This window comes from Dermochelys coriacea, chromosome 15, assembly GCF_009764565.3.
Source record: "Dermochelys coriacea isolate rDerCor1 chromosome 15, rDerCor1.pri.v4, whole genome shotgun sequence".
Lineage (NCBI taxonomy): Eukaryota > Metazoa > Chordata > Testudines > Dermochelyidae > Dermochelys > Dermochelys coriacea.
This window is the reverse complement of record NC_050082.1, coordinates 22,066,135-22,082,593: the sequence shown is the minus strand read 5'-3', so window position 1 is coordinate 22,082,593 and position 16,459 is coordinate 22,066,135. Positions and strand designations below refer to the sequence as shown.

Sequence of the window (16,459 nt, the reverse complement as noted above, 5' to 3'; positions counted from 1 at the left end):
CCGCTCCACCATTAACTTGTACTGATGAATAACTCAGGCTGCTGCAATAATAAGATGCAATCTGGTGGAGTTTGGAAACTCAATTTCCAGGCTTTGATGGATTTTGAATCAGACCCTGAGAGCTCTTTAAACACATTGTTAAATTAGACCATTATAAAACACTTTTCTCTGCTGAATGGCCAATCTTTTTATTTCAGCCATGTTTGTTTCTCTCTCTCTCAGGTTTTGTTCAACTTTTTGAGGGACCTTTGTATCCACATCTTCTTTGTCTTTTTTTTTTTTCTTTTTACAGTTTTCTGCCTGAAAGCCTGTGCAAAGATGTGTGGATTGTGGGCCCAATTCTGTTACACAAACAGGCCTTTCATTGAATAAAGGGGCCATAAAGGGGACGGAAACATCCCCCTCAGAATACTCCCTGTGGAGGGGTCTTCTCTCCTGGCATATGGTTGGCTAATGGTTCTGCACCAGCCCTACTCCTGGCCCCCAGCATAGGAGGTGTGTTGTGAGGAAGACCAGGAGGTGGGACAAAGGTGGGGAGGAGGCATGGCCAGAATGCGCAGTGCTACCACTATTCTCTGCTTCCCCTGGACCGTCGTGAACTGTGGGAAGCAGAACTTAAGTTAGTGCTCTGACTGATACTGTGGCAAGCCCTTAACAGCCTCAGAATACAGGGCGTACAAAGGTGTCTTCAAGCCACCTTTGCCCCTTCTCCTCCACTCCAGCTCCAAGCACGTGGGCAAAAGAAGTAAGAATCATGCCCCGTCTTTTGCAACAACTCCTGCATAGCATATTACGCTTGGAGGCCGAAGGATGGGAGTGACTGCAGCTTTTAATTTGCTTAAGCAGTATGTGGTAATTTAGTCACATATGATACTTAAACAGTTCCTGTGCTGTACGGAGTGATGAGTCGTGACTGATTTAATTGGAGATGAAGTGTGAAGGGTTTCCATCCTTGTTTTGATGGACCAGATGCCATGGTACCATAGCTCCTGATTCCCTACTAATGTCAAGGATCTCTAATCATACTAATGGTATTAGCTATTAGTGAATCTGTCTAATACATTTCTATTTCCTTTGTGCACATCATGCACTGAGTGTTCCTGAAGCTGATGCTGGCCCATGGAAAAAAAAAAACCTTAAAACTTCAATGAGCCTTTATCATGACAAACTGTGTCCTTGATTTTTCATATTTTTTCTTGCAGATGCAGCCCCTGAAGTAATTAATCAAACTAAAGCCATTCAAATGCATTCAGTTTCCCTTAATGAAACCATTAGCGGACGGCAGGAGGGTGAGGAGGGAATTTCAGCAGGTTTTCTAACCTTTGTGATAGTATCTCTACAATCGTCCCACTTATGCATCATATCCCTCTATAATGATCCACTGGAAAGAGAGAAACCGAAATGATGGATTGTTAAACACCTGGCACTTCAACTCTGTGCTATATAACAGAGAAAATAGGACTGTCATTTGTATTGGCTGTCTAGGCTTTTGCCTTCTAAGGTCACAGCTCGTTATGGCAAATCCATTGTTTTGGTCCAGGATCAGAGTTTAGTTGCAATGTGAAGCAAGCCCCTGATCTTAGTAAAGCTGATGCTGTTCTATCACACTTTCAGCATTTTCACCATTATCCTGTTGTGATACCAATTTAGATGAGCAGCTGGCTTTCTCCTCCTTGTGATACAGGGATGGAGTCCTAGTGCTCAGGGATCTTAGATTTGTCATCAAGGTCAGATCAATAGCTTGTGGTCTTATCCACTGAACACCATTGACACCCTCACCTCCAACTTTCTATTTCTTGCTGTTCATTTCATCTTATTCTATTGATTACCCACTACTGCATGCTTGAACAGGACTGAATTTGGCCCTGGAGTAAGCTCTAATGATTCCCATTCAAATCATTGTGAGTTACACCTACAGTTACGCCCAGGTATAGGCAGTTCCAGGCTGATGTTACACATGCTTCATCTCATCATATGTTCACACCTCTTCTTGTTTTGTTGGTCTGTTCCAATGGCCTGGCATTTGGTAGGCTACCATTGGATGAAAACATTGATAAATCCCAAGCCACACGGTGTGTTGAATGCTTGAAACTGTGCTTCTGTTTATGAGAGGTCTCTTATTCTGAGCCTGTCCCTTTAAATTAGATTTCTCCATCAGTAATTCACTATAGTAGTTAAAGACAAACTTGATCAGAATAGAATCATTTCAAAGCAGACCGGCGATAGCCTGAAAAGATGCTCTGTCACTTCCACAAGCTCTCTTACCCCTCCTTCACCCTCAAGTCCTTCGTTCGCACAGTTTAACATTCTCAGGCACAAAAAATAAGTAAAGGCGTTAAGAGACTGAGGCAAAAGACTCATTTCCAAGGACATATGATGCTAGCAATATCAAAAGAGACAGCAAAAGATGTAGTGCATTTGGGTTTTGAAGTAGCTGGTTGGGTTATTCTATGCACATGGGGTTGGAATCCCACACGAGGAAGCTGATTTTTTAAAATTATTATTGCTTATTAAACTATTAGAGAATTTTCTGAGGGCTTCCCTTCTTTTGTTTGTGTGTGTGCTTAAATGTCTGGCTGTCCAAAAGGGCCAATATATGGAACGTGCTATGGGGCAAGATTTTCAAGAGTTAGGGTCTTAAGGCTGCGTGTTTAATAAAAGTGGCCTGATTTTCAAAAGTGCTGAGTACCCCTCAGAATGAGTGGGATATGGTAGGTGCTCTCTCCCGGTGAAATCAGGCTTCAGAAATCTAGGTGCCTAAGTAGGGACTGAGATACATAACTTCCAGCCCCTATTTTGGGAAATTTTGGACTTGCTTTACAATGTGGGATAAAGGTGTGTACATAAATGCCTAAGGATCTGTGTGGGTTTCTTACTTGTCCAGAAGTGTCAACATTCCTTCTTCTTTTATATTATAAACAAATGCATTGTCTTCTTTTTAAAAAAAAAAAAAGGAAGAAAGAGAGAAAAAGAGGAAGAGGTGAACCTCAGAGTAAAATATTGTAAAACCGTTCAAAAAAACAGTATGGAATTTAAACCAGTTAAACTTCAGCTAAAAATAAAACATTAACTAGAGCATCAGGGCCCAATCTTGCTGCTTTTGATAGCAATGGCAAAAATCCTGTTGACCTGCATGCTGCAAGAATGGCCCTGGTGCTTTTGCTGACTTTGACTCACTTTGTAGGGCTGGAAGTTAAAAGGCTGCATAAAGACTTGAAATTCTACCTAGAAGTCAGACTTGGGATGAAATCACTTGAAAAGTGAAACCACTGTTAGCTGTGTTGAAGGTGGATTAAAAGGTTTTTACCCTTTCAAATCTGATTTCAGGCTTTCAGGTTTCCTTCTTATTTTCCCTGTGGTTCACTAATGCCTGCTGGATTCCTTACATCGTTTTACGGCTTCGTAGAGTCATCGGCCATGTCAAAAGAAACAAAATCCTCCCGAAAAGTTCAGGTCCAGATAGTAGACCCCATCTCTTCAAAGGGCCTGCATCCAAATATCACCCTCCTGAACTGTGGCTCCGGTCCATCTCAATAAACAGTCCTGAAGTCCAGTTTTGTCAAGTAAATAGTGAGTCTCATGTCTAGCAGTAAGCATTTGGACCCTTAATTAGCTTTCCTGTAATATGGGTAGAAAGCGGAAGATGCCTAAAAGCGGAGCCTTTCTGGGGTGAATTAAACTGCAAAGATTTTGTTTTATATATTAGAGCGTACAGTTAAGGTCAATGGGCTGTCAATGTGCATACAAGAGTTTGTCTAATGCAGAGAATATAAGTTTGGATTTACTACATTTGAATAGATTGCTTCTAGTTGGAGAGAATGATGTCAGATCATCAGCTGGTGATAACTAGCTTGTCTCCATTGACTTCACACCAACGGAAGAGCGGGCTCTGGGTTCTTTGGAATCTCTCTAACCCTCCCTGTGGTTTCATCCCAGAAACGTTTTAACAGTGCTGTGCTTGGCTTTGTGTGCAGGACACAGAAATTCTGAACACCGCGATTCTCACGGGGAAGACGGTTGCAGTGCCTATCAAAGTGGTTTCCATTGAGGAGAACAGCGCCGTGATGGACATCTCTGAATCAGTGGAGTGCAAGTCCTCTGATGAGGATGTTGTCAAAGTAAGTTCCCCTCATGTGCTTGCTTCCCAGTTCTTCCTGTCTTTCTATACAGAAATGGGGAAGGGGAAGCTGAGCCCTGAACTGACCAATAAACCTGGTCAGTGAATTAGTTGTTCCCAGGCTTCAAATGGATAAGAAGGTGGTTTGTAAAGGCAAAAAAGGGAGCTAGGTACCTCAGTGAAGACATTGTTGGCTTTCAGTGGAAATTGAGCATCTGACTCCTATTTGTGCCTTTGAAAATCTCTCCCCTTCGGGTACATCTACACTGCAAAAAAAACGACCAAGTCTCGGAGCCTGGGTCAACCGACTGAGCTCACAGCCCAGGGTCTGAAACCCCCTCCCCCAGCCTAACCCCAAACATTGACGTGCTATAGTTAGCCCCGTACATTGAGCCCTGCGAGGCAGTCAGTTGAGCCAGGCTCTGAGGCGCGCTGCTGTGGATCTTTTTTATGGCAAGGTAGCAATAGATACAATAGTAACATCTTAATAACAACCTCACATAATTGTGTTGGTGCGTGAACCCCTTCGTTGGTATGTGAATTCCTGGGTTGGTATGTTAGCTCCTTTACCCTTGTGCAGCGAGCAAATACAAGGCCTGTGCACCATTTTTAAGTTCCATTAAGTCTCAAAATAGGGCTTAAGTAGTGCATGGTTCTTGTACAAGGGTGAATTTGTTAGTGCATAAATTGTAAACTCCTTGGAACAGGGATTGTCGTGTATTATATGATTGTCTAGCACCAAGCACCAGCGGCCCAACCTTTAAGCACTACTGCAGTATAAATGTTATATAATAATATGGCATTGACCCCCATTAGGCCTACAATATGCATCTAGCAAGGCAACACCTGTGCAGCCACAGGGTTGTATAGTGCAACAGATTGATTCAGATCATTGGTGTCTTATTAAAGCAGCAGAATCCCTGTGTACTTGCAGCACCCTACACTCAAGAGTTCGCAATGATGCACGGCGGTGGGATTCGTGTAGAAGTCTTTATTACAGCCACCTAAACGCTGCCCCGATTAACTTATTGTGATTATCTTTGTTAGAATGAGTATGAAATGAGTTAATTCTTTAATGAATAATCATGGACACAGTTTGCCATCTTCAAACCAAGGAGGCAGAGAGAAAGAGAGACCAGGTGGGCTTGGAAACTGTCACTCTTTGAAATAATGAACTGAAGACAGCAGCAGGAGGCCTTTGTGCAGATGTTCTTGTGCCCCCAGGATCTGTATAGCTCTTTAAGGGATCCAGTGGGCTTGGGGGAAGATGGCTGTTGCCTGTAGAAGAAACAGAATCACACAGAAGTAGTTATTCATCCTCACCAGATGTTGTACATATTTGCAATGACAGTAGAGTGATGGCCAAAAATATATATTAAAAACCCAGAGTAATTATTTGATGGGTTGAAGAAAATATTTGATCAAAAATTGAAAGAAAAAACAAACCCTCCTACCAAAAGAGAGCCCCCTACAAACAATTTAATATCAGTGATTGAGCTATTCTCAAAGCATTTGATGATCTGGAAAGGACAACGTTGTCTTGAAGTGTTATGTCCTGTTAGCATTTCGAGTTCTACTCGTGGGCCTGGTCTATGTCTAAAACTTGGGTCACCCTATGTTACTCAGGGATGTGAAAAATTGATGGACCTAGCTACTACTTCTCAAGGGGGTGGATTTACTACAGTGCAGAAAAACCTCTTATGTCACTATAGTTAAGTGTCTATGCCACAGCGGTAGCATTTGTAGTGAAGACTCTTCCCAAAGACTTTTGTCTCTATAACAAGGATTTTTCAAGAGGAGGCTTTTTGCATTTGTTCAGTTTTTTAGGTGGGTTCTAAAAGCCCATCTTTCTATCCATTCTGAGGTTAAAGTGAAATAAAAAAACCAGAAACTAGTGCTCAAATGTTCATTGGAGTTGAATGGAGGAATTTTTGAGATGTAATTTCTTCCTCTGAAAAAATGTTCTGAAATGATTTAGATTAGTAAAAAAGCTGTCATTGTTACTTTCAGAAAAATATGCAGTGCACCTGAGGGGATTTATCTATCACATGCAAATGTTAACTGCTATAAATAGCAGGAACATAGGACTGGAAGGGATCTCCTGGGTCATCGAGTCCAGTCCCCTGCTGTCACAGGCAGCCCTCTTGTATAATCCCATTCATAAATTTATCAAACTCTATTTTACAACTAGTTAGGTTGTTTTTTCCCACTACTCTTACTGAAAGGCTGTTCCAGAGCCTCACTCCTCTGATGGTTAGAATCCTTCTTCTACTTTTCACCCTAAATTTATTCACGGCCAGTTTATTCTTGTGTCAACATAGTCTTTTAGTTCAAATAACTCTTCTCTCTGATGTGTTTATACTGAGCAACCATATCCCTTCTCTGCCTTCACTTTCCTAGACTCTTTTAACCTACTCTCGTAAGATAGGCCTTCCATTCCCCTGATCATTCTAGAGCTCTTCTGTGCACCTGTTCCAGTGTGAATTCATATTTCTTGAACATGAGTGACCAGAATTATACAGGGCATTCCATATGAGAGCTCATCAGTGCCTTGAATAATGACATTAATGATTCCCTCTCTCTACTGGAAATATCTCGCCTGATGCATCCTAGGATCACATTTGCCTTTTTCACGGTAGCACCACATTGGTGGCTCGTAGTCATTCTGCGATAGACCTGGCTGAATTGGTAATTCTCCTCCTCTGTCATTTCCAACTGATGAGCCCCCAGTCTATACCAGAAATTCGTGTTAAGTCCCTAAGTGCGTGACTTCACCCTTCTTACAGTCCATTTCTGTTACTCCCATCTTCAAGATCCTGCATAATTTTTCATTTCCCCATGTCTGGAGGATACCTCCCAACTTTGTGTCATCAGCAAATTTTATTAGCGCATGTCTACATTTTGTGCTAGGTAGGTCAGTACCAAGACCAATCCTTGAGGAACTCTACTACAGATTGAACCTCTCTAATCCAGCACCCTCGGGACCTAACCGGTGCCGAACCAGAGAATTTGCCGAACCACGGGAGGTCAATATTGTAGCAAGCGGGTCTCTTTTTATTTTTATCTCGCCGAGGCAAATAAACGGAACGACGCTTGCAATGCCACCTAGCCAAGGCTTACTGGCTCTCTTCATAATAAAGTGTTAGTGTTGTTGCACAGTTTTACTGTATTGGCACAAGGAAATAAGTAGATAAACCATAAAAAACATAAAATAAAACTATGCCGGACCACAGATGTTGCCGGACCAGAGAGTGCGGACTACAGTAATCTCCCTTAAGCTTAATAGTTCTCCTTTTAACTCAACACATTGTCATCTCCCTTTTAACCAGTTCCTCCTCCATCTTACGGTTCCTGTACTAATCCCCATCATCTCCATCTTTAGTAATACAGCTAGTTTTTAAAAAATTGCAGTGAAAAATTCTGAAGAAAAAGTTTTCATCTAAAACTTTTCATTTAAAATGCTCCAGCTTTCATTGGCAATTCTGAAGAATTGTGTTCTACTTGATATCAACTTTTCATTTTGATTCCGTTTTCAAAAATGCCAACCCAAAATGAAAAATGCAGTTGAAAACTGAATGAAAATATTTTGAAATTTCCTATCAATTCTCTAACGAATAAATCATTGACAGCATCATTTTCCTGTGAAAAATTTCATTTTGGATTTTTCATCAAGCACAGTCTTTGAGTTGAAAAATTTGGCTCTAATTAATAACAGACTCCCATGGTTACTGGTAAAGAAAAGTGGTATTTTCAATAAGGGTGGTGTGCACAGTTCATACTGAATGGAAATTTTTTGGTTTTCTGAGGAACTCTGTATTGTTTAAAATTCTATCCTATTTTGGGGTGATGGGGGAAGGGAGCCATCCAAGTAAAGGTCAATCCTATGAACAGCCACTCCCCTATGCTGATTGCCTGTTTGCCCCAACCCCTCCTACCCTCTCCCTTCCTTTCTCTTTCCAGCTCATCACCCCAACATAACCCCACGGAAAGGATTTAAATAACAAAGATAAAATAAAATACAGTTATAGAACTAACCTGGCTTTTGCAGCCATCATGTTGTTTGCTCCACTTGTATGTGCTTTCCCTTTCCCCTACCCTTTGTCTGACTAGCCTATTTAGATTGTAAGCTTTTCAGGGCAAGGCCTGTCACTTGCTCTGTTTATACAGTGTCTAGCACAAGGCGAACACGTTCAGCTCGACCTATTGGCACTATTGTAATAAACATGATGAATAAAAGAGGCATGCACGTCTATAGTCGAGCCTCTAAAGCGAACTAAGAACTATTTGGCTATAAAAACATTTGCGGGGCAGTAGGGGATTGACAAGAGCTGTATGAAACTCAGAGATTTCACCCTGTTGGAGTTCATACCAACATTTTTCATGTGGCTTCAGCCCATATGGAATTTGCATTAAGCTTTGCATTCAAACAGTCTTACAATGGAAGCTGCAGGTGATCAGCACGTCTCAGCATTTGGCCCATGGTAATTAGTCGTCAGGCAATTAAATGGCCACTCACATGTTTCAAGCAAAGAGCAAGTAGGAGATATTTCTTCCCTGTGATTTGAAGCATCATCAGAGAAAAGCCCATTTGCATTCATTTTACAATGCCCCAGGTTTGGCTGCAGTAACATGGCACAATGGTGCTCTAAAAATAGAATGCGTCTGCAAGTAGCAGGTAGCGCTTTCCCCAGCGCTAAGACTTGTCTCTGGGCAGCTGAGTGTCCTGCCGTGATCTGTGCCTTTCTTTTTTTTTAACCTTCAGTTTCAGCTTCTGCCAACATTACAGCTCCTTTGCTCCCAAATTTACAGTTGATTTCATGAGCTATCAAAGTCCTTGAGTGCTCCAGACCTTCACACAATGGTCCCGATCTTTTAAAGGTGGACAAGAAATTTTTTATGGCACTAAAAAAAAAAAAAATCAGCCAAGTTCTGCTTTGATCTATGTATCAGAAACCATTAATAATGATTCCAGCTCCCCCATCCCAGGTACGGTGACCAGACAGCAAGTGTGCAAAAGTGGGTGGGGGGGTGTAATAGGAGCCTATATAAGAAAAAGACCCACAAATCGGGACATCTGCTCACCCTAAACCCAGGAAGAATTTAGCTGCTCTCGTGAATCCTTCCACACAGCTCATTTAGGAGCAAATCTGACTTGGCTTCAAAGGGGGTCTGCTAATAGCTTGAACAAGGACAGGTCCACACCAGGTGCCTTGCACCTGGAAAAGAATGTGAACCAGTCACTCCTTGATCTGCACAAGCTGGCAACTGACAAGAATGACCCTCATTTGTGTGACTTCATTGAGTTTTGGGAGCTTGTAACCCTTTGTGTCAGTCCCGAACTAAAGAGGGTCAAGCTGAGGATATTTCTCCAATCTGAGTTCATCTGCCCTTGTATTCTAGTTGTACAGCAACGGCTCTGTTTATTCCAGAAGCTAGTCAAAGCATTCAGTTTGGGGTTTTGTCATTCTTTGACTAGCTTTCTTAGCATTGCTAAATGAACTAAGAGTTGGTAAGATCATAGTAGTGCACTCTGTTGCTATTGTTATTTAGAACTGGTATGGCTGTAGGGCCCAAAGGCCCCATTTAGGATCAGTATTTCATTGTACTACACATGATCCCTGCCCTGAAGCGCTTACAATCTGATTTCTTTTTTCTTTTTAATTACATTTACACATTGGAGAAGGTTTCAAACCAAAACCATGGATCCAAATGTAATGAATATGGATTCACACGTACAGAACCAACAGCCACCACTGCGTATTGAACTGGAGCCTTCAGCTCCAAAAGCACAAGGTCCTAAACTAAGGGAGTAACTTTAGTAGCTATTAGTAAATAGCAGGCTTTTAGTCATACTGGGGCAAACCACTAGAGGGAGACATAATCACCTGGACAAGGCCACTGTATTACCCAGTTATGTAAGAACTTTTAGGAACTTTTGGAACTGGATCTGGGTTCAAAATCTAAATTTCCCAGCAGTCCCTCTGTTGTTATAATGGGCTAAAATAACCCCCAAGATCAAAACATCTCTGAACTGTTGGGAGTTGAAAATCTGTCTCAGAATTTTGGTGGTTCAGGCCCAGCCTTATTGCTAACTGTTTTGCTAATAGTAAAAGTATTTGTAACACTGTCGGTGTTAAATATTTCAAGCTGATAGTCATGAGAATTATTGGCATTCACCAAGATCACAGTTTTCAGAGTAGCAGCCGTGTTAGTCTGTATTCGCAAAAAAGAAAAGGAGGACTTGTGGCACCTTAGAGACTAACAAATTTATTTGAGCATAAGCTTTCGTGAGCTACAGCTCACTTCATTGGATACATCACAGTATTTGCCTAAAGGCCCATTGCCTAAAGACATGTATAATTTTCTGAGAATATTGCTGACTTCAGTGGAACTACTCACAAGAGTAAAGTGACTCAGCGTGTATAAGTGTATAAATGATCAGCTAGGAAAGGATTCTGCAGATTTTTGCTAGTTGTAATGGAAATACAGCTTTACAAAATCAAACCCATTCTGATAAGAGACATGATCCCCTTGTTCAAATGTCTGCTCATTTGTGTATCCAGTCAGATTAAAGGAGGCTGGATGCTACATACCGTATAACCCAGCAGAGTCTCAGTTTAACAGTAAGTCAGGGAGCAATTTTCCTAAGCAGATCAGTGAATAATTGTGCACCATGGGGGTTTTTGTTAGGGAAAGCTTACTTTTAAAATTTTGAGGCTTGAGACATCGCCAGACTCAGCCACTGGGGGAAAAACTATCAACAGTACAGCATTTTGTGGAAGATATTTGGTTATTCGTTTCTTTAATACATCCACCCTGGAAGGATGAACTGTTTGAAAGCCTTCAATTGCATTCTTTGGCAACTGCCAGCATGGTACCCTGCTCCACAGTATTTTCAAAGGTCAGACACATAAAACTCTTCCTTTATTTTGTCCCATTAATTTTATAGAAGGGGATCCCAGAGACCGACGCACATATGTGGGAATATGTTCCCCCTTTGATTTGCAGAGGAAACTCCTGTTAGCCCCATCCACAGGCATTTTCAGAAAGAGCTGCACAGTGCTCCTTCTCTCTAACATGTCACATTCTAGTTCCCCAGCTGAGTGGCTAAACTGCTGGAAGTAGGAGACCATTGGGCCTTGAGATCTTATCCTGGAGTCAATGGCAGAGCTCCCTTTGCCATTTGAGTGGTACAGGATGAAGCTTGCACTGAGTTCCTGAATGTTTCCACATGAGCCTTGTCAGGCAACCAGATACCACGGAGATACTGCAATAAATGTATAGATGGCCCATCACCTCATTGTCCAAATGCTAAGAGGATAGTTACCTACACAGTACTGAATCTGTGGCTGTACCTACAGACAGCACAGTCACCTGTTAAACACTATACCTTCAGCATGGGGTTTAGATCCCATCACCTTCTGTTCCAAAACCAGACCTCTATCATTTGAGCTAAGGGAGAAGATACCTTGCCTTATTACTTTGTTATGGGCTACTTCTGAGAGGGTCAGTGAGGTCACACATACTGGAGCAAGGCTGACATTGCATCCCTTAGAGGAAAGTGGTGATGTGAAACCACTAGCCAGTACAGTATTGTGTTAAGAAAGAAATGGGTGTCAGTGTCTGACTCTCATCGGTGGGCTCATTACAGTGCTATAGAAATGCTCGAATAGCCAGATCATCAGGGAAAGGCCAAAATAGCTCATACATCCTCCCCAACTGCCCCAGGGTTAATGTAGGGCCTGATCCTGCTCCCAGCCAAGTCAATGGGAGTTTTTCTATTAACTTAAATTAGAGCAGAATCAAACTCCTTTAAGAGTTAGTTTTCTGGCCTGGAACACACCTTGGGACACAATTTTTCTCAATTCAATGGGACTGTATTGGCATGACAAACTAGGCAAATAATGCCAAAGTGTAAAAATAAATAAATAAAGAGACGGACCCTTCAGGTATTGGTCAGGACAGAGCTACATGCTGAATTCAGGGTATGAGCTCTTTGTCCACTTGTCAGCAGCATCGAGAGGCAGGTTGCTATGAAGCATGGTGCCATCTCTGTTATTCCAAGAGTTTCAAAAAGTCCGGTCCCATTAGAAGATTGGCACATCATGTATGCTCAGCAGTTTCCTCTCATACCTTTAAACTCCTGCTGCTCAGAGAAGGAAAAGAATCCAGGCTTGCACTGCATCTCAGCATAAAGACACAGGCTTTGTACAGGGCTCTGCTGCAAAATCTTCTAGCTTGGGGGGAGTTAAAGCCGCACATTATTATTTTAGTGCAGGTGATAGAAGAAAATAAAAACAAGTGATGGGCTGGAAAGAAGCAGGTTTTCTAACCAGCTCTTTTCAGCCAGGAAGAACACTACGTTCCAATAAAACCTCTTACAGTGAATATAATGCCATTGATTTATGAATCATCTTTTACTTAGGTCAAATAAAATTCTGTCTGGAGTTGGTTAAGCTGGATGTAGTTGCTTTAGAGCTGAACAGCAGGTAGAGGAACGAATGGATGGAATGTATAGTCTTTCTAACTCAAGACTATAAAACTAGGGGAACTTTGACAATGAATGGGGTTCCAGACAGCTGGTGTGGTGCTGGGAAGACTGTATTTTGAACAGTTGCCTCAATGCAATGTTTGTTAATCTCACTTCAGCTGGCGAGAGTGCTGCAAAGCTCAGTGAAAGTATGAGGAAATCAGTCTAAACTTCTGGTGCTACCAGCTCTTCAAACTCTTCTGCTCTCCTGAGTTATGATTTGCTAGTTGCTACTAATCCACTGTTCAACAGGCATGGCTATATTTCCAACTGCTTCATCCCAAAGCACAGCATAGATTGTATCAGTTCCTTGATTTTTAATATTTTGTGTGTGTGTGTGTGTAGCTTTTTACAGGGAAAAGTTAGGGTTTCAGTTGAACTGCAGTACGCATTCTTAATTTGTATTTATTATTTGCATTACAGTAGTATTTGCATTCCTCAGCTGTGATCAAGGCCCCATTATGTTGACCACTGTACAGACACATAATAAGAGATGATCCCTGCTCCAGAGAATTTATAGTATAAATAGAGAAGACAGATAAAGGAAATAGTAGTATCCCCATTTTACATATGGCATAGAGAAGTGAAATGACTTTCCCAAGTTTTCGGAGAGAGTCTGTGGCAGACTCAAGAATAGAACCCAAATTTCTTTGAGTCCCCAATCAATGCCTTGACCATGACACCATCCTTCTTCATGGATACTTCTTCCTTCCTCTACTAATAGGGTGTGTTCTTGTGATTCAGATGCAAATGAAAAACTCTAAAAACAAATAATGAATAATGCAGCATGGGAATCCTTCTGCTTTGCTGGTCTAAAGTGCCATTATTCTCATACTTTTCTCCTAGCAAATCTGATGTGCCGTATCGTATTTAGAACAGAACTGCAAATAGAAAAAATTTCTTCCCTACTTTTAAGTGTCTCATAATTTAATTGAATCAATATGCATCAGCACAGCAGAGTGTCAGAAAACGGCCTTCCTGCGGACTTTCTTCTGATGCAGATCCAAAAAAATGCCAACAGGCTGCAGAGCTTTAGAAGAAGAAATTATATTATTAGAGACACAGAGAGAAACAGAAGAACTTGAGAAAGCAGGAGCCTAGTGTATAAACACAAGTCTCCAAGCATCAGCCTCTGTTATTATATTTAACCAATTTGTTTAACAATTGTTTTAATATGAGATCCTGGAAGTCAATAGTGAAAAGTGTAAGTATACCAGCAACCCATAATATGCAAAGACCTTCTAGACACCCAAAGAAACACTGAACCATATCATTGCGGAGTTCTCTCCATGTCATCTTGTGGAGTCGTTCTGCTCACTAATGGTGGTGTCATTATAGAAAACCTGTACATCATAAATGAACACTCAAAGTGAAATGGCAGTAACAACACCTACAACAACAGTACGAGTAACAACACATACAGTAAGTGCTCCAAAATCAACTTCAACGCAGCAAAATCGAGACCTACCTAGACCCCAGCATTTGTAGCAAGGGAAGGATAACAGATTTGTTAGGAGGCTCCACCACTTTCTCCAGACTTTTATGTACTGTGCTGTTGAGTCTCCACTGATGATGCTGCAGTTAAGGATCCCTTATATTTACCCTCATTTTCCCTCCTCTCTTTCTCTCCCCCTTTCCCCCGTGGGGTTAAAATCAAATGCTCTTTTAAAATTACACTTTGAGGAAACCTGCCATACAAGCTGTCAGCACGGTTGTGAATCTGTCATTTGATTGAGTCAAGTGACCCAAGGGAAAGGTGTAAATCATTGAAGACTTTTGTAAAGTTACAAAGCAGCAAACAATGTGGCCGTTCCCATTCAAGTAAGCAGATGTGATTGGGTCCAGTCTTTAGCTTAAAGAAAGGAACAGTCTCTGTGCTCACCTCAGTGACCCTGCGCTGCCATGCAAGACACTCTCATTCACTTTGTGTGTATAGTCTGTCATATCCCTAGCGAGCAGGACCGATCGCTTTGCATTTGCACCCTTTTCCAAAATGGTTTGACTCTAGAGTGCACAGCACAAGACAGATTTTGTTTTGTTTGCTAATACTGGCTTCGGAGAGTTCATGTGGCTTAAAGAGTCTGCAGTTCAGCTTCAACATGCTGGTCACTTGGGAGCAAATACATGCCCTGCAGTCTCAGCTGGCCATCAGTGACCTCTCTGCTCTCTTCGGTCTGTCATAGCAAATGAGATATGGTGAGTTAAATGTTCTGCTGCTGCACTGCAGATCTGCCAGCCGTCTCTGTAATGAGATTAGGGAATGTACTGCCCTTTCCATAAGAAAAACACACTGAGAGTTTGAGAGTTTAAACCTTTGAGAGGTTTATAGGTAGTTTTGTTGATTCTGACTATAGTGTGGAATATGCAGAACCTTCCAAACAAAAGGGTTCTAAATTGCTTCATAAACGATGACCCTGATCTCTCAAGATTCTCAGCACCTTCTGTTCTAAAGGCCCAATCCTGAAGTCATTCGTGCAGGTCATTGGGAATGTTTCCTGAGGACCGATCCCAAGGAAGGAAGCCATTTTACATGTAGAGCATGGCAGTTGTATGCAGGCACACTGCAACGTTACAGCATAGACTCCTTTCCCATTTAGAACTACAGAGGAAACTGTAAGAAGGGCAGAATGTTGGCTTAAATAAGTCATTAAAATATAATAATTGCCCAATTCTCTAATTATCCTTTCTAGGTTAGGAACAGTTACTCTAACTATTATGAGTCTGTTTTATAGGTGGGTACTTGTGAGAAAAGCAAACATTCTCAGTCTTGTTCTTGTTTGTAGAATGATCAAATAGGACTTTTCCATCTATAACAGCTAGAATCCTGTGAATGTTAAGTCTCGGTTATTGCCCTTACCTCTTTCGTGCCTTCCATATAGGAGGAGCTTGTGGCCTCATTTTCAGAGTCAATGAACACCCACAACTCCAACTGAAGTTAGTGGGCCACACTACCAGTTATCAACTGTTCTGGTTGTTGATTCATTTTTAAAGACCCGTTGAATGCAGCATTAAAAGGCTGTGAATGTATTTCTGGGGATTATGGATCAGCTCAGATCTGAAGCTTTAGCTCTTCTCAGATGCACTTTTTTTAGCATGAAAGCATACGTTTTAAATGAACCTTATTTAAGTCTTCACTGACCAGTATCCATTCTCAGTATTGAACCTTTCCTTTGTTCCAGATGCAAAACACACCTAGAAATAAACTGATCTGTTCTTCAGCAGACATCTCCCTTTTTCCAAGAGTCCGGTATCTATTCCTCAGAATCATGGGCCCAATCTTGGAATTCCTACTTGGGGATGGGGTCTCATGGAACAGCTAGCAGGATGCAAGGTGGATTTGGTCCAGAACCACATTTATGTGAAAATCCCCATGTCATAGGAATGAAGCCTATAGAGTGGTACGGAATTTACTCTCAAAACCTATAGAATGTAGTAGAGAATTATCTCCTTCCAATAGATAAATGTTAAAAAATAACAACATTCTGTAGCAGGACATAAAACTTTATTAAATTCTAAAGGATAGTTCAAAAAGTCTATAGAAGTGTTACCATTGTCTGTTAAATTCTATAGGGAAGTCGTTTTCAACCTTTTTTCATTTGCGGACACCTAAAATTTTTCAGATGGAGGTGTGGATCTCTGGAAATATTAGACATAGTCTGTGGATACCCCAGGGTCTGTAGACCACAGGTTGAAAACCACAGTTCTATCGTAATGATAACCTTTCGCAGACCCCTTAGACATAGTCTGCAGACCTCAGGTTGAACACCACTACTATAGGACTTTTCCATAAGGGTTGGAGTCTTCCATATTCG

The 16,459-nt window shown here is 41.5% G+C and overlaps 1 protein-coding gene across 3 annotated transcripts in view; it reads left to right on the top strand.

The window, feature by feature from the left end:
• The window catches only part of TMEM132C (transmembrane protein 132C), a 301,428-nt gene that overhangs the window by 261,033 nt on the left and 23,936 nt on the right, over positions 1-16,459 (top strand). For all 3 annotated transcript variants that reach the window (XM_038373834.2, XM_043498134.1, XM_038373835.2), the window contains one exon: positions 3,975-4,118. In XM_038373834.2, the coding sequence (XP_038229762.1) occupies positions 3,975-4,118 (144 nt within the window). The remainder of the gene's footprint in view (positions 1-3,974; positions 4,119-16,459) is intronic.